At 40.0% G+C, this 26009-nt stretch overlaps 1 protein-coding gene and 1 long non-coding RNA gene across 3 annotated transcripts in view; one reads left to right on the forward strand and one right to left on the reverse strand.

The window, feature by feature from the left end:
• Nucleotides 1-26009, forward strand: part of LOC137369336 (uncharacterized) — a 196223-nt gene that overhangs the window by 81308 nt on the left and 88906 nt on the right. The window contains exon 2 of the long non-coding RNA XR_010974928.1: nucleotides 20710-20810. This is a non-coding gene — a long non-coding RNA (uncharacterized lncRNA). The remainder of the gene's footprint in view (nucleotides 1-20709; nucleotides 20811-26009) is intronic.
• Nucleotides 1-26009, reverse strand: part of cenpe (centromere protein E) — a 209070-nt gene that overhangs the window by 79488 nt on the left and 103573 nt on the right. The window contains exons 22-35 of one of the 2 annotated variants that reach the window (XM_068030382.1): nucleotides 25406-25583; nucleotides 23132-23286; nucleotides 20699-20899; nucleotides 19894-20071; nucleotides 17047-17180; nucleotides 11440-11550; nucleotides 8840-8965; nucleotides 4663-4920; nucleotides 3139-3300; nucleotides 2683-2943; nucleotides 2231-2488; nucleotides 1775-2035; nucleotides 1316-1573; nucleotides 185-445 (exon numbers count right to left, since the gene is read on the reverse strand). In XM_068030382.1, coding sequence (XP_067886483.1) covers nucleotides 185-445; nucleotides 1316-1573; nucleotides 1775-2035; nucleotides 2231-2488; nucleotides 2683-2943; nucleotides 3139-3300; nucleotides 4663-4920; nucleotides 8840-8965; nucleotides 11440-11550; nucleotides 17047-17180; nucleotides 19894-20071; nucleotides 20699-20899; nucleotides 23132-23286; nucleotides 25406-25583 — 2802 coding nt within the window. Of the gene's footprint in view, nucleotides 1-184; nucleotides 446-1315; nucleotides 1574-1774; nucleotides 2036-2230; nucleotides 2489-2682; nucleotides 2944-3138; nucleotides 3301-4662; nucleotides 4921-8839; nucleotides 8966-11439; nucleotides 11644-17046; nucleotides 17181-19893; nucleotides 20072-20698; nucleotides 20900-23131; nucleotides 23287-25405; nucleotides 25584-26009 lie in introns of both variants that reach the window. The other variant, XM_068030381.1, reaches the window with a different exon arrangement.

Below are 26009 nucleotides of genomic sequence, written 5' to 3' on the forward strand. Positions count from 1 at the left end.
TAGTTGGAACTGTTTGAAAGATGCATACCTTGGTAAAGTCTTCAACTCCATGAAAATGAGGATTCCTTGTACACACTAGAAGCCACAGTCCAGTAAATTTGGCTAATACATTCACTGAAGATACAAGGACCCTTCATGATAAATAACATATTTTCCCTCTAGTTATTAAGCATTAATAACTCACCCTCTCAGTATTTTCCTGTAGGGCACGCTTCATTTCATCCCTCTGAACTTTGACACTCTCCAGTATCTCCTGGAGATCATCCCTCTCCTTTACTATCGATGATTTTTCATCCTCTAGTTGCTGGAGCTGCTGGTTGAATTTCTCTTCTAGAATTTCTGAGCTCTGCTCTTTGGAAACACGAGCTCTCAGGTCTTCAATCTCACTGAGCAGCAGGTCACGCTGAGACACCACACAGTGGAGTTCCTCAGTTCGCTCATGTATCTTACAGAAAAGGTTAAAAATTAGAAATGGAACTGTACTGCTAGGAGCATAACTTGGTCCAGTTCTCCTCCACATTTTCATGAACCTGCCCTATATATTGCTATAAATCTGGTTATTAAATTCAGTTGGAAAATGAGGACAAGCTATTGGGCCAGATTTTGCCAGAGCAGGGTGTGCTCAGTTGGATAGACTTGTTCGTTCAAGTTTAGGTTTTTAAAATGTTTAATGCTGGAAGGGAAAGCTGATATTGGCTCAGTGAGGGAAACCGGGCCTCTGGCACCTGGGTGAACGGGACAAACCATCCTGATCTCCTTAAACAATAAGATTTAAGGATTGAAAAATAAACAGAATTAGGACCGAGAAGGAGGATGAATTAAGTGTCAAATCAGGTACACAGAGAGAGGAGAGAGACTGGACAGCAGGGTAAAGAGAGAGACAGAAAGTAACAGAAAAAATTACAAACTTAACATCTTTTAAATATCCTAAAACAATTTGCAAACTGATAGATGAGCCGCAACATTTATAATTTTTAATTTTCTAAGCAATTAAAAATATCAATAGGGTTCTTAGACTTGATTAATAGAATTATGTATGCTGATTTAATGGGCAATTAATGCACAAATGCAGATTCATGAATACCATATTGAGGTTAAGAGCAAATTGCCATTTTCCCCAAAGCTAACAGTGGAGCGGTGTAAATGAGCCAGTAACTTCTAGCGATTCGCAATTCACAGGGTCTCTTCCTCACTACGGGTAGCTGGTCAATTTGCACAAAAATAACCACAAACATCATTCAGATGCCATTACTTTTTCATCAAAATCTGGCCCACTATATTTATCCCTCTAGTTCCCAAAACAAAATTAACTCACCATCTCAGCGTTTTCTTGCAGGGTGCACTTCATTCCGTCCCTTTGTACTTTGACACTCTCCAGTACCTCCTGGAGATTATCCTTCTCCTTTACGATTGATAATTTTTCATCCTCCAGTTGCTGGAGCCTCTGGCTGAATTCCTTCTGAATTTCTGCTTTTTGTTCTTTGGAATCACGAGCTCTCAGCTCTTCAATCTCACTGAGCAGCACATCACGCTGTGATATCAGACAATGCAGTTCCTCAGTTTGTTCTTGCATCTAATAGAAACATTATCAATTACGTACGGAACTGTATTGCCAGATGCATAACTTGCTAAGGTCTTCCTCCATACGTTACATTTTCATGTGGTTATCCTTTATATGCTAGAAGCCATAGTGAAATAAATCTGTCTAATAAACTCAGGATAAGGACACTTTATGATCAATTATATATTTCCCTTCTAGTTATTAATAACTCACCTTCTCAGTATTTTCTTGTAGGGTGTTCTTCATTTCATCCCTCTGAACTTTGACACTCTCCAGTATCTCCTGGAGATTATCCTTCTCCTTTGCTATCGATGAGTTTTCATCCTCTAGTTGCTGGAGCTGCTGGTTAAATTTCTCTTCTAGAATTTCTGAGCTCTGCTCTTTGGAAACACGAGCTTTCAGCTCTTCAATCTCACTGAGCAGCATGTCACGCTGAGACACCACACAGTGGAGTTCCTCAGTCTGCTCATACATCTAACAGAAAAGGTTAAAAATTTGAAATGTAACTGTATTGCCAGTTGCAAACCTTGCTAAGGTCTTCCTCCATATTTTCACAACGTTATCCTGTACACACTAGAAGCCATGGCGCAGTAAACCTGGCCAATTAACTCAGAGAAACAAGGACTAATAATAAATAATACATTTCCCTTCTAGTTATTAATAACTCACCTTCTCAGTATTTTCTTGCAGGGCATTCTTCATTTCATCTCTTTGGACTTTGACACTCTCCAATATCTCCTGGAGATCATCCCTCTCCTTTACTATAACTGATTTTTCACCCTCTAGTTGCTGGTGCTTGTTGAATTCATTTTCCTGAATTTCTGCTTTTTGTTCTTTGGAAACACGAATCCTCAGCTCTTCAATCTCACTGAGCAGCAGGTCATGCTGTGACACCACACGGTGGAGTTCCTCAGCTTGTTCTTGCATCTAATCGGAACATTCAGAATTACAGTTGGAACCGTATTGCCAGATGCATACCTTTCTAAGGTCTTCAGACTCATGAAAATGAGGTTATCTTGTACACACTAGAAGCCATAGTCCAGTAAATTTGGCTAATAAATTCAGAGAAACAAGGACTAATAATAAATAATACATTTCCCTTCTAGTTATTAATAACTCGCCTTCTCAGTATTTTCTTGTAGGGTGTTCTTCATTTCATCCCTCTGAACTTTGACACTCTCCAGTATCTCCTGGAGATCATCCCTCTCCTTTACTATCGATGAGTTTTCATCCTCTAGTTGCTGGAGCTGCTGGTTAAATTTCTCTTCTAGAATTTCTGAGCTCTGCTCTTTGGAAACACGAGCTTTCAGCTCTTCAATCTCACTGAGCAGCATGTCACGCTGAGACACCACAAAGTGGAGTTCCTCAGTCTGCTCATACATCTAACAGAAAAGGTTAAAAATTTGAAATGTAACTGTATTGCCAGTTGCAAACCTTGCTACGGTCTTCCTCCATATTTTCACAACGTTATCCTGTACACACTAGAAGCCATGGCGCAGTAAACCTGGCCAATTAACTCAGAGAAACAAGGACTAATAATAAATAATACATTTCCCTTCTAGTTATTAATAACTCACCTTCTCAGTATTTTCTTGTAGGGTGTTCTTCATTTCATCCCTCTGAACTTTGACACTCTCCAGTATCTCCTGGAGATCATCCCTCTCCTTTACTATCGATGATTTTTCATCCTCTAGTTGCTGGAGCTGCTGGTTGAATTTCTCTTCTAGAATTTTTGAGCTCTGCTCTTTGGAAACACAAGCTTTAGTTTAGTTTAGAGATACAGCACTGAAACAGGCCTTTCGGCCCACCGAGTCTGTGCCGACCATCAACCACCCATTTATACTAATCCTACACTAATCCCATATTCCTACCACATCCCCACCTGTCCCTATATTTCCCTACCACCTACCTATACGAGGGGCAATTTATAATGGCCAATTAACCCATCAACCTGCAAGTCTTTGGCATGTGGGAGGAAACCAGAGCACCTGGAGGAAACCCACGCAGACACAGGGAGAACTTGCAAACTCCACACAGGCAGTACCCAGAATTGAACCCGGGTCGCTGGAGCTGTGAGGCTGTGGTGCTAACCACTGCGCCGCCCCTCAGGTCTTCAATCTCACTGAGCAGCATGTCACGTTGAGACACCATACAGTGGAGTTCCTCAGTTTGCTCATGTATCTAATAAAGGTTAAAAATTAGAAATGGAATTATATTGTTAGGAGCACAACTTGGTCAAGTCTCCTCCACATTTTCATGAGGTTATCCTGTATACTTCTAGAAATCTGGTGATTAAACCCAGTTAGGATACAAGGACAAGCTATTGAGCTAGATTTTGCCTGAGCAAAGCATCTTATGGTGTGCCCAGTTGGTTAGGCTTGTTCATGCATGTTCAGGTTTTTAAAATGTTTAACCCACAGAAATACTGGAAGTGAAAACTGATAACGGCACACTGAGGACAACAGGGCCTCTGGCACCTGGGTGAATAACAGGACAAACCATTCTCATCTCCTTAATCAATAAGATTTAAGCATTGAGAAATAAACAACGGTAGGACTGAGAAGGAGGGTTAATAAAGGGGGGCGGGGGGGGGGGGAAAAGGTGATTTCAATGCCAATTCAGGTACAAGTAGAGAAAGAAAAATTGGATTAACAGAGTAAAGGGATACCAAGGAATAGAATTTTTTTTTTTTTAATTTGACATCTTTTAAACCTCCTAAAACAATTCTCAAACTGATGGAATGAGATGCCATATTTATAATTTTTCACTTTCTGGGCAATAATTAATACGATCCTGGCATTAAAAAGGTTTTACATTGTTGATTATTAGAATTATCTGTGTGGCGATTTAATGCACAAATGCAGATTCATGAAGAAAGCCAAGGGGCAGCTAAGTGGCATTTTCCTGAAGCTAATTGTGAAGTGGTGTAAACTAGTCAGCAACTTCTGGGGATTCGCAATTCACAGGGTCTCTCTTCCTCACTAAAGTTTGGTCAATTTGCATTTTAGTAATTGCATGCATCATTCAGCTGTCATTACTTTTTTAGCAAAATCTGGCCAACTATATCTATTCCTCTAAGTTGTTAAAAATTTTTAACTCACCGTTTCAGTATTTCCTTGCAGAGTGCTCTTCATTTCGTCCCTTTGTACTTTGACACTGTCCAGTATCTTCTGAAGATCATCCTTCTCCTTCATTATGGATGACTTTTCATCCTCCAGTTGCTGGATACACTTGTTGAATGATTTTTCTTGAATTTCTGTGCTTTGCTCTTCGCAAATATGAACCCTCAGCTCTTGAATGTCACTCTTCAAGTCATGTTGCGAGATCACCTCTTGGAGTTCTTTACTTAGTGCTTGTACCTAATAAAAACATTTAATTTTATTTGGGATAAAATCCTCTCCTTTTCAGGAGGTTACCCTGACTTACTAGTTGTTCATGTAGGAGATGAGAAAGAGACACATGAAACACTGTCTTGAAGTTTTAAATCAGCCCGCTTATAACCCCTCCTTTACTCGAATCAACCTCCCTTTTAAAGTATATGAAATTTAGCACTGGATTTTGATTTTTTTTTTAAATGAATGTGATTTGATAAACTGAAATTTTCACAAGAATCAATCATGATGTGGCTATAAGGTTGATCTGGGGAGTGCCGTTGAATAGTCAGTGCCCTGTTTTTGGCTTCTCTTGAAATTGATACATAGCCAACCAGACTCCTTGAAATGTCAGCTAATTCTGTCTTCATCCATTGGCTATGTCGTGTGGAATATTTTGAAACCATACTAGAGGCCCCGTCTCTCTCAAGGAAGACCCCCTCATTGACTGAGATCCATTGATTATTAAGCTCTGCAGTACAGGTTGCCCCAATCCTGGCAGTTTGCATGAACTAAGCTTGTTCAGTGTATGGCATAGTAATTGGGCTGATCATATGATGCATGAAGATGATGTTCAGTTGGTAGGAGAATTATCTATTATGGAACTGAAACGTGCAGACCAGTAAGGATCCATTTTGACCTTTAGTCTCTGCTGAGTCACCTGGTCTCAGGTGAGGAAATAACTACACAATTGGACTCACTATCAGACAATGGAAAGAAAACGAGAAAATTAATTTCATTATAGTTTGCTTAGTAATTCCTGCTGAAATCTGTATATGTATAGCCAATGGATGAAGACAGAATTAGCTAATTAGCTCCATGATGTCCACAGTCAAATACAGAATGGCCACAGGGGGTAGTTGTCTCCTGCTGATCCAATACAAAGCAGAGGCTCAAGCCAAGACAGAAAATTGCTGCTACATCAGACACAGAATCCAAAAATAATGCTACATTGTGATTTATTTCTAGCTGGAATAACTACACATGTGTTTTTTTTCCAGTCTACAAATGTGCCAAATGGAAAGAACACAAAGCCATTCATCATCTCAAATTAGACATCTAGGGCTGAATTTTACTGACCCCGTGTCAGGGGTTGTGGTGGGGGTAGCCTGGAAAATTCTTCCAGGAGAGGCCCGCCCCATTTTACCAGCAAGTCCTGGGGGGGGGGGGGGGTGGTGAGGGGGTCTCGCTATTAGGCAAAAAACTAATTAACGTATGTAAATAATTTATAATTACAGAATAATGACTTCCTTGCAGCGATGGCAGTCCCACGCTGATATTCTGGCAGGTGGCTGGAAGTCCCCCACCTTCGGATCTCCATTTGAAGATGGGAGGGGTTGGGGGGCGGTGGGAAGCAGGGAAAACTGCTATTGGCTGAGGGGATGGTGGGAAGGAGTTGAAGGGCAAAGGTAACAAAGTTCAGGAGCGGGCTGGGGGAAAGAGTTAGTGATGGGAGGAAAATCCTTTTTGTGTGGAAAAGACTTCAAATGGTCATAGCAGGGTGGGAGAGGGGCTTCGATCTTTTATTAAAGTTTTAACTTTAAATGTTCCCTCCATGTCAGTTTAAATATTCAAATTGCCGGCAAGGGCTTGAAGCCCTTGAAAAATGGCATCGGCGCCTGCACAGTGGCGAACACCATTGTCAGGGAGGGAACGCCTGCCTCCTCTATGTCATTGGGGGCGGGACAGTCCACCCCCTCCATGTTAATGAGTCGCCACATGAAATATTGTGGCAGCTCCACGGTGCACATCTCGCGCATGCGTTGCACCATTCCGGAGGCTCGCCGAAATTCAACCCCCAAAAGTTCAAATCTTGCCTGAAGCTCAAATGGGATTTATTCTATCTAGTAAATCCAGTGTGTGCTGTACTAACCGAGTCACAGCTTTTGAGAAAAAAAAACACCTGTTGAATTCACCGTCCAGGTAGGAATTGATGTGGAACCTGTATTAATAGGCACTTTGTGAAAACCATGGGACTAAAAGTCATGAGCAAAAACTAGTACTTGGTGCAAAAACTAGTACTTGGTGCACCCTTTAGATGCCCAATCCAGATAAGGAACAGACTCTGTTGATAGAAAGCTGAGCTTCATGAAAAACTCAAGACATTTCAGGGAGTTTTTCTTGGATACTTGACAACAGTTCTTCCTTCTCCTGAAGGTTTTTAGTTCATTCACCAATTGCGGATAGTACCGCAGCTTCTCCTGAGCAAGATACAGCTCTTGGCTGGCCAGCATAGACTTCAGGAACCCCATTTCAATCAATTCAATAGACTCATTTCTACATTCAATGTTCAAATTCAATTGGGTACAGTAAGGTAGTGGAAATACTACCTGACTAATGATCTAGAAACACTAGTTCAAATTTCATGAATGCAGGATAATTTTAATTCAGCTCCTAAAAATCTGGAAATTAAAAAAAGCTGGCATCAGTAAAAGTGACGATGAAACTAATCGGATTAACTGGACTGCAAAACTCAACTGGTTCACTAACAGACTTTAGGGAAGGAAACAAGTCATCCTTACCCAGTGTGACTTCAGTCAAACACCGATGTGGTGTTGCACTCTCAAGTTTAACTGGCCACTGAATCATCAAGCCACTTTTCTGGCAACTATGCCTAAGCAATAAATGATATATTTTTTTTTAAATTACAAAATTTTGATTCTGATCTCCAGAATACTAAAAGAATAATGAGGCTCTAGCAAAGGTATATAAAAAAAAGACTTAAGGATAATACTAGAACTGAGAGATTACACCCATCAGGCAAGACTGAACAAGCTGGGCTTTTTTCTCTAGGGTGACTTCTAAAAGATGGAAGTGTTTGATATGGTTAATGTAGAGGAAATGTTTCCACTTGTGGGGAGTCCAAAAAACTAGGGGCCATAAAAGGAGAAACTTTTTTTTTAAACTCAGCAAGTGGTTAGAATGTGGAACTCACTACTACATGAAGTAGTTGAAACTAATAGCATTATGGGAAAGCTAAATAATGAGGGAGAAAGGGACCAAATTAGATGGAGTGAGAGGAGTCCAGTTTGGCTGAATGGCCTGTTTGCGCTATAAATTCTGTGTAAATTTTGCCTGGTCGCACAAGTATTGAGGTTCTTAAAAACATACACCTTTAACAGACATTAAGATTGTGCATAAGATCAACTTGAGATCTGTATGAAATTTAGACGGTTAAAGGAAGCTTACCCTTCAACTGATCATGCCTCTAATTTGAGAAGACATCAAAAGCAGTAGCTCAAGTATATAATGTCATAAAGGAAGGAAATGGAATGCTGGGTTTTTACAGAAAAAGGTACAGAATATAAAATCTCATGGTGTAACAGTAAATCGATTTAAAAGTTTAGTAAGAGAGTGGTTGGAGTACTGTTTATAGTTTTGGGCTCCACAGGAAGAACATTGAGGCAACAGAGAGGATATACTGCAGATTCTCTATGATGCTGCCTGGCATGTGAAAATATAAATGCAGATAAAAATTTTTTTGGTTAAATCAGTGTAAATGAAATTATGACTTGATAAAGATGTTTAAATTCTGAAGGGATGGGACAGAATAAATAGAAATCGACTGCTTCCAGTGATTAAGGGGTCGAATAAGATGACATGGATACAAGACTAAATGTAAGAGATTTCAGACAGAGGAGAATTTTTTTTTAAAAACTACATAGAAGCTGCAGAATGTACAATCAGAATTATGATTGCAGCAGAGACCATGTCAACATTTTAAAAGGTTAGGTAGGTGGTTGAAGCAATAGAGGAATATTGAAACAGGATAGGCATATAGGATTAAGACTATTGGTTGCTTGGAGAACAAACACCATCGTGGATTGATTGAGCCAAATGTCCATTTTTTGTGTTGTAATTTCTATGTAACTGTAGCAAGGGCAGAAGTGTACAAAACTTCCCTAACCTTTTCCTTCTCTTCATTTACTAAGTGCTCCATTTCAGCCAGTCTTTTCTGGAGTTTCATCTCTGCATTTTGATGCAGTTTTACCTCATCATGTAGGCTTCTCAATTCTGCCTGGTTTTCTATACACTGTACAAAAAAAAAAGCACATCAGTGATCTAATTTTGTAGATTCAAGTTCATTTCTTTATATGCAGGAACTCAAGAAATCAGTCATACACTATTTGACAGCACTATCATATGTAAACAATGAAGACATTTACTGAACGGTACAGTAACAAAGACACCAGGAGGTTGGTAATCTCCAAAAATGAGTTTAATCTCCACCATTCCAGCAATTTTCCTGTTGCCTGATGATAAATATCAATGTTTTTCATGGGAGTTTTATGTTCTGTGATCATGATAGATATGATAACTCCTTCTCCCACTCCCATAAAACGTTAAACAGTTCTCAGTGCTTTGCATGTAGGCTGTATTTCAATACACAGCAAAACTAACTGCCAAATTAAAGATTATAGTCATAGTCATCGAGAGATACAGCACTGAAACAGGCCCTTCGGCCCACCGAGTCTGTGCCGACCATCAACCACCCATTTATACTAATCCTACATTAATCCCATATTCCCTACCACATCCCCACCTTCCCTCAATTCTCCTACCACCTACCTATACTAGCGGCAATTTATAATGGCCAATTTACCTATCAACCTGCAAGTCTTTGGCTGTGGGAGGAAACCGGAACACCTGGCAGAAACCCACGCGGTCACAGGGAGAACTTGCAAGCTCCGCACAGGCAGTACCCAGAACTGAACCCGGGTCACTGGAGCTGTGAGGCTGCGGTGCTAATCACTGCGCCGCCCCAAAATTATCCAGGCACTCTAATTTGGGGGAATAAATAATGAGAGATAAGGGCAGAAAAGTAAAGATTAAGTTAAGGTATGCTTATCTTCTAATGTTTACTTTTTGTATGCATTGAAAAAAATTGTTGAACATTTGTTTATCTTCTACAATTTCAGAGTGGGCTAAGTCCAATTAGTCTACAAGTCTGAAAATCTAATTCATTACAAGAAAACCTCAGGTATAATTATTCAATAAGAAAAAAAATGACTCTATATGGCCACTTGAGTATTTTGCTTTGAATGGTGAGTTGGCTTAATTTCAGGAGAGGCAGAGAGAGGGCTCCATGGTGTCCTTTATGCTCTTAATGTTTTATGAACAACTCAGTTCAAAAGTTAACTTGAATCACTTGATAACCAGTCAGCATTTTGTCTGAAACCATTAATGCAGTAAGCATTACTCCTGTGCACATTCCAAGTCTTTATAATCCTCATTTGTAAATAAATAAGATTCTTTATTTAAGCCCAACACACACATGACAATGCAACAACTACCATCTTTTTGAATGGACAGAACATGGTATTAGGTAGTTTCAGGTGTGGAATATAAAAAGGACAATCATGACACATTTTCTGCCCATAGGAAACAATAAAATGCGTATGGAAACTGCACCTTTGCTGTTGACATGAAGCTAAAAGGTAGAATAAAATTACAATTTTTATAAGCCCATAACTATTTCATATGACCTGACACGAGTTAGTTAGATGGTTCAATCAGAGCACCTGCCTCGCCGCTGACTTAAATGCAAGCTGACTGGAAGACTGCAAATAGAAGTCAGTTAAAAACTTAACAGGTTTGCGCACCTGTAACCAAAACCATTCATTGAGAGGTATCTCAAAAGTAGAAACCAACAAATACCAGCCTGCCAAACAATAGTCAGACTAGAACATTGTGTTTAAAATACTGGTGGAGGGTTGCAATTAATGGCAAGACTAAGCAGTTTGCTTCAAAGAACACACATACACTTACAGGACACATCTAATAAATCAATTTCCCTTTGTAAGAGCAGTTACAATACAAGACTGAAAAGACCTAGCTGTCCTTTTGAGAAAGGTAACATCAGCTGTTTGGATATCATGCAAATCTTTCAAATAAACTTATCCCTCACACAGGAAGTCATATTGCCTTTCATTCTGACTGAGCACCAATTTTCTTTTGAACAGTTGTCCTGTTTTAAACTCCTTGATCGGTATTAACTCTTTGATGTGAAGACAAGACTAAATAGTTCACACATGTCCAATTAACAAAAGACAATGGCCAGAAAGACACTACAGTAAATCCCAGGAAATATGAACTTTTTTTATGTCTACATCAATCTCTTAATTTATACAATGGAACAAACTGGATAATTCACAAGGAACAAAGCTGCTTGTTAAACTTCAGAAAACCACCCAACAATTCAGACTTATTTACAAGCTCATATAGTGCTGTCAAAAATTGGACTGTCAGCAGGTTGAGGTATTGTAAAGTATGGAATTGAAGCAAAACAATTTGCAAAGTCTAAATTTCTTGAAAAGCACCATCAATTATTCAAGATGGTTTACTTCAAGCTACCTGGATGATGAAAAAATAAAAGTGTGAAAGATCCAAAATGGAGTCGAGCATATAATTTAATCGTATCTATTTGTCACAATTAGATCTTGCCCCTTAACCAATTGCTTAATGGCAGCTAATTGAATGATAAAACATGAAACACTTCTAAATTACCATTTCAATATTATCTTGAAGATCACACTTCAACTGTTCCCTCTCAGTTCTAAGGTTCATCAATTCTTGATGCAGCGCCACCTTCTCACTGCTGTGTGACTCACAGTTTTTCTGAAGTAAGAGAAGCTGTTCAGTTAAATCCGCTCTCTCAAGTTCTTGGTTAGTTGTTTCAGCTGTAATGCTCACATTCAAAGGTTTTTCTTCCTGGTCACAAAATGCATATCCAAATTAACACTCCATTTCCGAAATGTTTGTAGTTTATTACCGCAGTTAATTGCTTATGCATGAGTGTTGATACAACCATATGGAAACCCTTTAGAGTTTGTAATTAGTAAAGAAACTATCGCAATTTATTACAGAACATGCTGGGCACTGCAAGAAGGTAGTGAGTCATTTTAATTCCCTTACACCTAATGATGGTACTGTAATATTTCAGCTTTGCATCACCCAGATCCCTAATTTGAACTGCAGGGAAATGCCTATGCAGCAGCTAATTCTACTTCTCAACCTATCCAATTTTAGCTATTTAAAATGTATAAAATCAAAAGTATATAAAAATAAGGCCAAAATGTATGACTTAAGAATATGGTATGAATCATATCTGCGCACCCTGATCCAATTATCTATGCCCTCTAACTTTGCTTCACCTGAAGACCCTGCTTGGCTTTCACTCCCAGTGTGTAATATATAACAGGAACAGTAGGAGGAAACTGTTTCAATCAGCAATTTCCTCAATACAATATTCAAAAATGAAGGGCTTGCCAGTAGGTTCAGGGAAATCTATCCACATTTGACTTATTTTCAGCTCAAACACTGGTCAGAACCAAAAAAAACAGAAATCTTTGGTACAGCAATTTTAACAAACTACTACTAAAATTCAAAATGTCTAGAACACTTTTATACACAAGCAATCAAACTTATTTAACTATGCTCACCCATCTTTTTGCCTCTCACTTTCTTCATATTTAAACTTGGAATTTTACTCTTCAATTAGTATTCTTCTTTTGGGCCTCCTTATCTCGAGAGACAATGGATACGCGCCTGGAGGTGGTCAGTGGTTTGTGAAGCAGCGCCTGGAGTGGCTATAAAGGCCAATTCTGGAGTGACAGGCTCTTCCACAGGTGCTGCAGAGAAATTTGTTTGTTGGGGCTGTTGCACAGTTGGCTCTCCCCTTGCGCCTCTGTCTTTTTTCCTGCCAACTACTAAGTCTCTTCGACTCGCCACAATTTAGCCCTGTCTTTATGGCTGCCCGCCAGCTCTGGCGAATGCTGGCAACTGACTCCCACGACTTGTGATCAATGTCACACGATTTCATGTCGCGTTTGCAGACGTCTTTATAACGGAGACATGGATGGCCGGTGGGTCTGATACCAGTGGCGAGCTCGCTGTACAATGTGTCTTTGGGGATCCTGCCATCTTCCATGCGGCTCACATGGCCAAGCCATCTCAAGCGCCGCTGACTCAGTAGTGTGTATAAGCTGGGGGTGTTGGCCGCTTCAAGGACTTCTGTGTTGGAGATATAGTCCTGCCACCTGATGCCAAGTATTCTCCGAAGGCAGCGAAGATGGAATGAATTGAGACGTCGCTCTTGGCTGGCATACGTTGTCCAGGCCTCGCTGCCGTAGAGCAAGGTACTGAGGACACAGGCCTGATACACTCGGACTTTTGTGTTCCGTGTCAGTGCGCCATTTTCCCACACTCTCTTGGCCAGTCTGGACATAGCAGTGGAAGCCTTACCCATGCGCTTGTTGATTTCTGCATCTAGAGACAGGTTACTGGTGATAGTTGAGCCTAGGTAGGTGAACTCTTGAACCAATTCCAGAGCGTGGTCGCCAATATTGATGGATGGAGCATTTCTGACATCCTGCCCCATGATGTTCGTTTTCTTGAGGCTGATGGTTAGGCCAAATTCATTGCAGGCAGACGCAAACCTGTCGATGAGACTCTGCAGGCATTCTTCAGTGAGATGTTAAAGCAGCATCGTCAGCAAAGAGGAGTTCTCTGATGAGGACTTTCCGTACTTTGGACTTCGCTCTTAGTATATACTACTCAAAATGTATTCCCCTATAGTTTTCTCACTTCAATTTCACCTTAATACTTTTATCTTTCAGTTCACACTCTCTATTTTGGAAATGGCAGTAAGTTTTTCTTTTTATGGAGCTCTCACTGGCTGGACTTCAGTCAAAAGCACACAGATTCTGAAGACTGACAAATCTTTGACGTGATGCACATGATCTGAAACAGGAAATGCTGCTGCTCCAAAACAGTTTTTCTTTACCACTACCTCTCTCAAGGCCTCCACTTTGCTAAATTATCAGACAGCTTATCCAACATCCAGTACTGAATGAATAGAAAGTTCCTCCAATTAAATATTGCGAAGACTGGAGCCAGTGTTTTCAGCACCAAATTTAAACTCCGTTCCCAAGCTACTGACTCCATCACCTTTCTTAGCAATTGTCTGAGACTAAACCAGACTGTTCACAAACCTGGTGTCATATTTGAGCAAGCTGAGCTTCCGACATATATCCACACCATCACCAAGAACGCTCATTTCCACCTCCATAACATCGCTTGACTTTTCCCTTGCCACAGATCATCTGCTGCCGAAACCCTCATTCATGCCTTTGTTACCTCGACTTGATTATTCCAATGCACTCCTAGTTCGTATCCCACATTCGACCCTCTGTAAACTTGAGGGCATCCAAAACTCTGCTGTCCATGTCCTAACTTGCACCAAGTTCCATTCGCCTAACACACGTGCTTGCTGACTTATGTTGGCTCCCAGTCAAGCAATGTCTTTATAAAGTTCTCCAGCCCCACAACTCATCTGCACTCACCTAATTCTGGCATTTTTAACATCCCTGATTTTAAGTGCTCCACTAGTGGTGGCCGTGCTTCGGATGCCTATGCCCAAAGCTCTGGAATTTCTTCCCTAAACCTCTCCACCTTGCCTTCCTAAAACCTACTTCTTTGACCATTTGGTCATTTGACCTAACATCAGCTTCTGTCACTTGGTGTCATATTTTGTGCCTTGGGATATATTATGTTAAAGGTGCCATATAAATAAAAAGTTGTTTAAAACAAAATGTTAAGGAAACTGCATTTCCAAAGGATGTCCCAATTCAAGTTCTAATTAGAAACTTTTAAGCACTCCTACAAATAAATAAATAGAGGTACTCTCTTGCCTCTCCTCTGTTGTCTAGCTGAGTATGACTGCCCTTCACCCGGTTCCATTCTTATCTATCCAGTTGTAGCCAGTGAATCTCCTGCAATAGTTTCTCGTCCCACTCCTGCACCTTGGCCTTTAGCCTCCCCCAAGGATCTATCCTGGGCCCCATCCCATTTCTCATCTCCATGCTGCCCTTTGGTGACCTCATCCCAAAACATGCCCTGTTCCATACTCAAGACAATGTTACGACACCCAGCTGTACCACACCACCACCTCTCTCGACCCCTCCACTGCTTGTGTGTTGCCCGACTGCTTCCCCAACATCCAGTACTGCCAATTAATTTTATTTATTTATTTAGAGATACAGCACTGAAACAGGCCCTTCGGCCCACCGAGTCTGTGCCGACCATCAACCACCCATTTATACTAATCCTACATTAATCCCATATTCCTACCACATCCCCACCTTCCCCTACCACCTACCTATACTCGGGGCAATTTATAATGGCCAATTTACCTATCAACCTGCAAGTCTTTGGCTGTGGGAGGAAACCGTTCTAAGGAGAACAAACCCAGCTTTTCCAACCTAACCTTGTTGCTAAAATCCCCCATCCCTGGAACCATTCTGGTAAATTTCCTCTGCACCCTCATGTCTTTCCTGAAGTGTGGTGACCAGAACTGGACACAATTCTCCAGTTGGGGCCTAACCAGAGCTTTATAAAGGTTCAGTATAACTTCCCTGCTTTTGTACTCAATGCCTCTATTTATGAAGCTTAAGATTCCATATGCTTTACTAACCACTTTCTCAATATGTCCTGCCAACTTCAGAGATCAATGCACATGCACCCCCAGGTCCCCATTCCTGTACACTTGTTAGAACTGTGCCATAAGTATATATTGCCTCTTCCTATTCCTTCTGCAAAAATGCATCACCTCACACTTGTCAGTATTAAATTCCATCTGCCACCTGTCTGCCCATTCTGCTAGCCTATCTATGTCCTGTTGCAGGCAGTTCGTATCAACCTCACTGTTTGAAACACCTCCAAGTTTGGTGTCATCGGCAAATTTTGAGATTCTACTCTATATTCCAAGATCCAAGTCATTTATATAATCGCAAAGCAGTGGTCCTAGCGCTGACCCTTGGGAACACCACTGTCTACCATCCTTCAGTCTGAAATGCAATCATTTACCATGACTTGCTGTTTTCTGTCCTTAAGCTAATTTTTTATCCAACTGGACACTGACCCTCCTATTCCATGAGCCTCAATTTTGTTAACCAGCCTTCTATGTGGCACTTTATCAAATACTTTCTTAAAATCCAGGTAAAGAACATCCACTTCATTCCCTTCATCAAAATTCTGTTACTTCATCAAAAAATTCGATTAGTCAAGCCTTTTACAAATCCATGCTGGCTATCCTTAATTAACTCGAACCTCTCCAAGTGTCTTTTGATTTTTTCCCTGATTATTGTTTATAAAACTTTACACACCACTGATGTTAAACTAACTGGCCAAAATAATACCAAAGCCATTGTCTTCCACCCCGCCACCAACTAGCCACCAATTCCATCCGCCTGCCTTCTCAGGCTGAACTAGAACCCCCATTCACTCGTAAAAACCGTCTACTTCTACTTTGGCAATATTGGCTGTCTTTGCCCAACCAACCTTCACCCACACTTTTGTTAGCCAGACTCAACTATTCCAATACTCTCCTGGCCAGCCTCCCATCTTTCACACTCCATTATCTTGAGCTCATTCAAACTCTTACCCATATCCTAATTCACACCAAGTCCTAGTCACCCATCTATTTGCTTGCTGATCTACAGTGGTTCCTAGCCCAGCAATGCTTTAAATTTAAAATTCTCATCCTTGTGTTCAAATATCTCCATGGCCTCGTCCCTCCCTATCTCTGCAACCTCCTCTTGCCCTACAACCATCCGCGAACTCTGTACTATTGCCATTCTGACCTCTTGTGCATCCCCCAACTTCCTACGCCTCAACATTTATAGCCATGCCTTCAGTTATCTGGGCCATAAGCGCTAAAATTCTCTCAAACCTCTTTGCCTCCCCACTGCACTCTTTTCCTTTTAGATGTTCCTTAAAGGCTAATTATTTTCCCAAGCTTTTAATCACCTGTCCTAATGTTGCCTTCTTTGGCTTTTTTTTTGTCCAATTATTCTCCTACAAAATGCTGTGGGACTCAATGCAGTGCCATTGAGATTGAAGCAAAATAGTCTCTGCACTCTTTTTTTTTTTTAAAAAAAGCCACTAAATGCATTAATTGATATTAAAATTCAGTCACTATCCGGAGGGGAGATCGACATCACTTTTATGCACTATGACCATTCCAACAGAGATGAAATACCAGTCAAGAAATTTGACATTAGCCAAAACCAACATGGCCACTAAATAGAATCACAGTTGTTCAATTAAACTCACCTTTTGATGAGAATTGGATTGTGACATTGTCAGTTCTTCATTGGCTTTCGTTAAAACTTGCATTTTAATCACCAGCTGTTCTTTCATTTCATTAAGTAGTTTAAGATTTTCTGAAGCTTCAGAATATTTATCATCTAACAGGAGAAAAGCAAGTTGTAACAAATTACATTTACAAACAGAATGTAAAGATATATTCCTCTATACAATAGGCTACATTGTTCAACTTCTGCAATTCTGTTATGATTAACAAATGATAGTTAATTCAGTTCTGGATATGGGGAGAAAGCATGCTGAAAAAATATGTCTGACCCCAGTATTAATCTGAAGTCAAAAGCCTAAAATGAGCCAATAAAATCAGTGCTTGGAAGCTAAGCTACGGCAGTTCACAAACCTAACACAACTGCAATTACCAGCTTCATTCCGCTCACAGGCAGGTTATTTTCATTTAAAGTTCTGATTAAGTACATAAAAACATGAAGGCTTGCATTGCATCTTAAATAGGTCAAAACCGTTCACATACAATGTATTACTTTTCAGTGTGGGTGGGTGGCAGCCATTATGCGCACAGCAGAATCTCTCGAGCAATAAATTGAATTTCTGGTTAACCTGTTTTTGGTGGGGTCGGATGGTGCAAGAAAGATCTAATTGGGAAAGCTTTTTTAGTTCAACAGTTTACAGTCACAAAAATTTACAAAGTCTGCAGATATTTTTCGACTGCACAATGATGACAGCAGTATTACATTGTTAACAGGTTTCTTATAACTGGGGGCAACACAGGACTCGGGGTTAAAGCTAAATAGTTTGTTACTTACATCTTGGAACAAAATTGTGTGTGGGGTGGTGGGGTGGAGAAAGAGGTGGTGGGGGAAGGGATGAAAAATATCTTCCTTACTAGTAGCTGTCATGTCAATGAACACTTTTATTGTACATTGCCAAGCCAATGGGTGGGTCGCTGTGCCTGGTGGAGCTCCACAACCAGAACCCAGCCACTTGATACTTGCAGCTGCTATCTAAATGGGATATACCCTGCATGTGCTTCAGCAATGTTTGTGCAGGAGTGCAGTCCTTTCCACAAGAAAGAATGTAGCTCATTAGTTAGTTGCTAAAGCCATGCTAGACTGAACATAGCACAGGGCCCTTGCTTGCCAGTGGATAGGCCCAGCAAGCACTCAGGAGGGTCTGCAGGAATTGTTAGACAGGCCATGATCCATCTGGTCTTTGGAGCCATGAACAACAATGGAAGGGTGAGGCATGAGCAGAATGGCATGTTTTAGGCCACTGCACCTCCAGTGATTGTCTGGCATTGAGGGGTGAAAATTTTGAACTTCTGTACGGTCCTGAGGTTCTACCGCCACACTATCCACGCTCCCTCCTCCATAGGTTTGGTTCCCAGTCTTCCCTCAGATTTCCTGTCACAAAGGTGAGCATAAGACATAGTTGGAATGTATCTGTGGGAGACTATTGGGGAGCAAAAGTAGTTCTAGGATGGAGGTGAATGGTTTAGAGTTAGCTTGAGTCTGTATAGTATTGTTAATTCTGGAGATAATGCCCCATGTAGGATAAAGCTACTGGTGGAGATGAAATTCATCCACAAATTGGTCATTTGTTGAATGAGATGATTTTACAGTTTTACACCATGTGAATTTGCTCTGAAAAGAACAGTTGTTTCCCTGTAGAAAAAAAAGGATTTCTAAGAACAACTGGCAATGTTTTGTGCAGTATACCCTGCCCGTTGTCTGGAGAAATAACTGGAACAGGTGGAAACAGTATGTTTATATATAGTGGAGAATGGGAATGTGGGCAGAATAGTAAAACTGTAAAATCATCTTATTCAATGTTAATGCTCTCACCATGAAAACCTTCAAACAACTTTTAAACTGGTCATATCTTTTCACCAGGCTCTGAAACCACTCAAGTGTTCACGAGAGCTCCCTGTTGCACTAGATTGTAGAGCTGGTTGATAGGACCAGTTTCAGGCTGGTGTAAACCACTTTCCAGAGTAAGAAAGATTTATAACACACCTCTGGCTAGCATTAGCCTCTGAGGGGCTATACAGGATAAGCTGTGCTGGAAGTTTGGTAAAGAGAAACTAGTCGCCATCTACAGCCATGTAGTTAGCTACATGCCCAGACTTGTGGGCACTTATCTTTGGACTTCAATATGCACCTAAACCAACAATGTTGGCACATGGCATTTATCCATAACAAAGTCCCATTGATAATGCAGCACTCCCTCATTTCTGCACTGGACTATCAGATGATGAGCTCAAAGGTCTGGAATTGATAGACATTACATTTACACCTATGTTCTACACAAAGCACTCCCACCAGGACCTGTCCAATGACAACATATTACGTTTTAACTAGTAATTATTGCTGCAGGACCATAATATGTATCCACTATAAGTTTACACTAGAGTAAGTGTACTTAAACTGCAAAGTATTCCTCTTGTGAGGAGTGAACCTGTGTCAAAAGAGCCACAAACACTGAACTGACAATGACCTTCAGCCAAATGTTGTGCAAGCTGGCAACCGCCAATGGCTAGGCAACTAACCTAACACCTTCCACTGGCCATTCAAGCAGACAACCTGCCTGGCTTTAGCCAGCCCCCCCGACTTACTGTGGTCTAGTGGCGATAAACTTCTGATGTGTTAAATAAAAAAAAATCCTATTTATAACATTTTATTAGCCCACAAAAAAAGTAAGAATAATGGAAAAAGTTTCAAACTATTAAAATTTTTAGTATATTCAAACTAAATCATTACACAGAATTTAAGAATGATTTCATTTAAAAAGTAGCATTCATAACTTAGCCTAGAGTACAGATGAAAAATGCATTAATCTCACCCATTTCCTTCTGTTTCTCAAGCTCATGCTTCAATTGCTGCTCTTGCTCTTTAACTTGTCTTTCTTTGTCTTCAATATCATGCTGAAGTTGTGCACACTTAGCCTCCTCTTGTTCAAACTTTGTGGAGTACAAATCTAATTCCTTCTGGAGATTCTCAACTCTACACTGCATTTCATTCTGTATAAAACATATGGCAGCAGACAGCTAATGAATCAAGCAATCCATTTAAGTCTTTTTTTTTAAAAAATGCTGTGAAATAACTGCCTTTCAATGTTTCAACTTTCCCTGCCTGCTCACAAGGACATGAGCAGCATTAACATTACCACATTCATAGGCATTTAACACTTAAAATAAGGGTGGACTGATCTTTGCGAATTGTGGAACCAGAATTGGCCATTTTAAGCTAATTCATAAAATATTTAGCATACATTGAAATAATCTATCCCATTCCTGAAGTCATGGGCAAAAAGCTAATCAATTTTTATAACTACAATTAATTTTCATACCTTGGCTTATATGGAAAGCAGAGGGAAGAAAATTGAAGCATCTAGCCTCAGTTTAAGAAAACTCAGCAACAATTTCGCCATAAAAGGAGCAATACCATTTTTAATTGAAATGAAAACTGTTCATTGTTTGAGGTTATTTCCTCAGCATCAGAAAGAATTAAAAAACTCTAGAAAGAATGCAAGAGGAGTCCTGCTGACAAGCAAATATCACATTCTTTAGGAGTTTTAAAAAACACCTCAGGATTAACCATTAAAGACTAATGATCCAACTACTAGATATTAAAATTTATTTTTCTACCTGCTGTTCAGTTTTCAAATTTTCCTGAAGATCCCGCTCAGATTGGAGGCTGACAAGTACTTCATGGAGTCTGTTCCTATCCTCAATGGCCGACATTTCTCCACGCAAGTTCGTAAGTTGTTCAACATTTTCTTCTCTGCATGCCAACAAATTGTCACGTTCGGAGGCAACATCATTCAGTTCTTCTGAAAGATTTAAAACCTAGATGCAAATCGAAGACAATAACCACTAACTTGCAATGATCAAAAATGCATTGGCACTCTGTCTAGAACTTTCACATTAAAATCCTCATCTTCAAAACTGTCCAGTTTCACCCACAATCTTCTCCAACCCTATGCACTAGTTCACAGCCTACACTTGTCTGAGCATGGCCTACTATGCCGTATCCATCCCTTTACTCCATTAGTAACTGAGGTTTTAGTCACCATGCCTCTGCTGAGATTCATCTCACCGTCTCTTCCCTAGCCTCCTCAAAACATTTTTAATTGTGGATTTAGTCACCTACTCTAATTTCCCTCACTGCTTGTTTAGTTGACTGTCTCTTGCACAATGGTATGCTATTTTGCTTTTCTAAGAACGACTACCTAAATGCAAACTGTAACTGTTACATGATAAATGTGGGAAATTTTTTTTTAGCAAAGTATACCTCAATTTTAAAGTATAATTTTCCTTTATTTGACAATGCACAATTTATGATGGCTCTCATTCAACAATGGAAGTTACAGAACACTTGCCCAGTTCTCCAGCTACACAAGGTGCAGTTCTCCGTGTAGGCCACCCTCTACATGCACCCTAACAAATCTCCAACCTAACTTGGAGTGTTTGTACTTTTCTGTTTTGCACTCCATTTCCAATTTCAAAGTCTGACTAGAAAGAGAAGGGTGTGATAAGAGAACTAATCCATTGATATCAGATTAGATTCAAATATTTAAGAAAACATCCCCAATGAGTTTTTATGACCAGATGCATAAAAATGAACAGGCTGTGAAATCTGCAAATTGTTTAAGTGCACAAAATGACCAAAACTACAACCAATATGGGCTTCAACACAAGCAAAAAAAAAAATTACACAGGGTATAAAAACAATGGCAAACTAACTCATACAAAGTAAACCCATAAACTGAGCAACTAAAATGAATCAAGAACCCTTTATTGGGGAACAATGCAAAACTGCTGTGTCAAAAAGTAAAAGGAAAAAAAAAATCAGTACTTAAAATATTTTACAAGAGGAGGAGAAACTAGATTGCTCAGGGAAGGTTCTAGAACAAAAAAAGACTTAAAAAGGGAAAAAAGGAATAATGTTATTTGTGACAACATTGAGATTTTATAACTTTCTAACATGTTATGTTTATTGCCAAATCACCCTAACAAACAGGAGCAGTAGGCCACTATTCAGTAAGATCATGACTGATCCGATCTTGGCCTCAACTTTACTTTCCCATCTCTTCCCCATAACCCTAGATTCTCCTATAGTTCAAAAACCTGCACCTCAGCCTTGAATATATTCAGCGACTCAGCCTCCACAGCTCTCTGGGATAGAGAATTCCAAAGATTCACGACCCTCAAAGAGGAGGAATTCCTCCACATCTCTGTCTTAAATGGGCGACCCCTTATTCTGAAACTATGCCCAGTTCTAGATTCTCCTATGATGGGAAAAACCCTCAGCATTTACCCTGCCAAGTCCCCTCCGAATCTTATGTCTCGGTAAGATCATCTCCCATTCTTCTAAACGTGAATGAGTATAGGCCCAAACTGCTCAGTCTTTCCTTATAAGGCAACCCCTTCATCCCAGGAATCAACCAAGTGAACTGCCTCCAATGCAAATATATCCCTCCTTAAATAAGGAGACCAAAGCTGTGTGGTGTGGTCTCACCAACGTCCTGTGCAGTTGTACAAAGACTTCCCTACTATAATACTCCACCACCCTTGCAATAAAGGCCAACAGGCTAATTGCTTTCTGAACTACTTGCAGTAACTGCATGCTAATTTTGTGTTTTATGTAAGAGGACACCAAAATCCCTCTGTACCACAGCACTCTGCAGTCTCTCTCCATTTAAATATTTCACTTTTCTATCCTTCCTACCAAAGTGGATAACCTCATATTTTCCCATATTTTATTCCAAATTTTTGATCATTTAACTTATCTATATAATTTTGCAGACTCCGTATCCTCTTCACAACTAACCCACTACTTGTAAGGGTAGTAGAGGCAGAAACCCTCAACTCGTTTAACAGGTGTCTGGAAATGCACCTCAAGTGCTATAACCTGCACAGCTACAAACAAAATGCTGGCAAGTGGAATTAGGCTGGGTGATTCGCATTTTGGCCTCTTTGTGCCATAAACATTCTATGATTCTATAAGTTTTCTGTTTATATAAATAAAAGGAATAAAAATCAAATATTCTCCACAGCAACCCATTACACTTTCATTACCTGTTTTGTTAACTCATCTACTTTTTCAGGCAATGATTTGTATTGAGATAAAAGGGATGATTCTTCCTGCAAACTAATTTTTTCTTTCTCTGCTTTATCCAATTGTTGTTTAAGATGAACCATGTCCTTTTCCAAATGAATACGATCCAATAAATCTAGGTTTACCAAAAGAAGATAGTATTAAAATACTGCGACAGTTTCAAAGTACAGGTAAAAACAGTTAAAAACATCTCATATGCATGGATGTCAATATTAGAAATTGATTTCCCCCCCCCTCAAAATGAATGTGAAGGAAAAATAGGACCATCTATCTGTAAATATCACCCCCTCCCTCCCTTTCCTCCCCTACCCACGATGAAGATTTAGATGATAATGGTTTAAGCTTGCTTCAGATGGTTTTATTTTGACTTTCAGTTTTAGTATTCCACCCTCACTGAACACATCAGCATCCAGATAAGATTGGGACAGCACTGTGAACAGTGAGTCGGTGGGGAAGGAGGAGGAGGGAGAAAGAAAGTGGAGAAAGGAAAATTACAATTCCCGTCAATGTTTTAATCTTGGTAGTCCAGTGAGTTATTTTTGAGGGCGCAGAGTCCTCACAATTCCCATACTCAATGTTCCCGCTAAACTGCGCAGTCATGCAGCAATCACACAGGCTGTCCACAAGGTGCCCTCTTTAAGATACTGTGCGTGCGTGGCCACACAATAAAGATCTAAGTGTACAATGCATTGAAATAAACAGGCTGTGCACAACAAAGAAAACTTAGAGGGATCATTGCCCATACGACCAAAATCTTTTGACTCAAATTAGTCCTACCTCCTCTGCCTAAACAGTGAAAATTTGCAGATTCTCCAAAACTTGGCATAACTTTTTAAACTTATTCTGAAATCTGGGAGAGTCAATATGGAACAAAACCCCCAAAACCAGCATTTGCAAACTTTTTTTAAAATTCTTTCACGGGACGTGGCCGTCACTGGCTAGGCCAGCATTTATTGCCCTTGAGGTGGTGGTGGTGAGCTGCCTTCTTGAACTGCTGTAATCCATGTGGTGTAGGTACACCCATCAATGCTGGTAAGAACGGAGTTCCAGGATTTTGACCCAGCGACAGCGAAGGAATGGCAATATAGTTCCAAGTCAGGACAGTGTGTGGTTTGGAGGGGAACTTGCACACGGTGGTGTTCCCATGAATCTGCTGCCCTTTTACTTCTAGGTGGGAGAGGTTGCGGGTTTGGAAGGTACTGTCGAAGGATCATTGGTGTATTGCTGCAATGCACCCTGTAAATGGTACACACTGCTGCTGCGCATCAGTGGTGGAGGGAGTGAATATTGAAGGTAGTGGATAGGGTGCCAATCAAGCAGGCTGCTTTGTCCTAGATGGTGCTGAGCTTCGCGTGTTGTTGAAGCTGCACTCATCCAGGCAAGTGCAGAGTATTCTATCATACTCTTCGAAGAATGCAGCTTTCTATCTTTCCTAAACTCCTCACCTCCTTTGCACTGGCTGATAGTGCCTTTTTATTACCTCAAGGCTAACTGGAATGAAGAAGTTTTAGAATCCAGTTCTCCAACTTTGTGTCATGGCACTTTATCGTTTTCTGAAGAAATTTGCATGCTTGTATTTGAGAATTAGACAAAAAGCAAAAATGACTGCCTTGCATATCAGCAGACTGACTTTTATATGATTCATTAACAATATGAATAAAACTTGTTAGCTGGCTTACAGTATCATTCTTTACAGAAAAATGGGGCATGATTTGCATCTCCTAGTCCTGACCGCTCAAGGCCAGGCCTACTCGGTTATCAAGTGGGCTTCAATGGGTGGTCAGTGCACTCACCTGAAGCAGGCATGGGCCTTCTTTCAATATTTTAAATTAGGGTCCTACACCAGTTGCAATACGCCAAATGGGTTGACATGTATCATGCATGCTCAATTAAGCTTAAAGCAGCAGCTGTAGGCCAATCAAACATGCAGGGGACAAGGTGGTATAGGAATGCTGCTCCTGAACTAACAAAAATTATTAGAGAAGCAGAAAAACAAAAATCTACCAGTGCAAAGGTTCAGCTATATTTTCGGAGGCGAGGAATTTGGGAAAGGAAAGATGGAAAGCTGCCTTTTTTCTTTAAAGAAAGTACACAAGATATTTCTTCAGAACTACAAACTACATCAAAAAATTTCATCCATTCAACTTGAACTGGATTCAAATCCATGTATTAGATGCATAATGCCAAAACACAATATGGTCCCTAAATGATATACTATAATGCAGTAACAGTACCTTTAGGGACTTTTCCGTCCAGAAACGACATTAGCTTGGTATTTTCGTTGAAAGCAGATTTTAATTCTTTCTGCAAATCAGATTGCATTTCTTTGTAGCGTGACCGTTCAGTATCTAGCTGGCTGCTGTACAATCGCATATCCTTTTCCATCTGTTGGTAGCCTACCCTCATTTTATTCTTCAGTTCATGCAAGAAAGTTTTAAAAATATAGAAAAACCTCAGAACAAATAAAAACACTTTCACGAGGTCGACATTATTCAAATAGTTTGGAAGTACTTCAATGTCAGCAATTTTGATTTTTTCAGCCCTTGATCATTCAATTGCAAAATGCAAAGAAGGTAATCATAATTTTGTGCATTTTACACAATAAAGAGCATTTCTCAACTTTAACAAAGGAATTTGCTTTTTTGATGGCAACAAAAGTAGCCAATATAAATAGCCAATCACTTTATGCTTTTCCCTATTTTAGGTGGATATGAAGCATGGACAAAAGACAGCCATGAAAGTATATTTTCAACTGTTTAATATGGAATTTAGATTATTGACCCATACCCAATAGATTAACAGGAGCCTATAGGCAATGTACCACTGTTATTTATTATT

The sequence above is a fragment of the Heterodontus francisci genome, chromosome 4 (assembly GCF_036365525.1).
Source record: "Heterodontus francisci isolate sHetFra1 chromosome 4, sHetFra1.hap1, whole genome shotgun sequence".
Taxonomy (NCBI): domain Eukaryota; kingdom Metazoa; phylum Chordata; class Chondrichthyes; order Heterodontiformes; family Heterodontidae; genus Heterodontus; species Heterodontus francisci.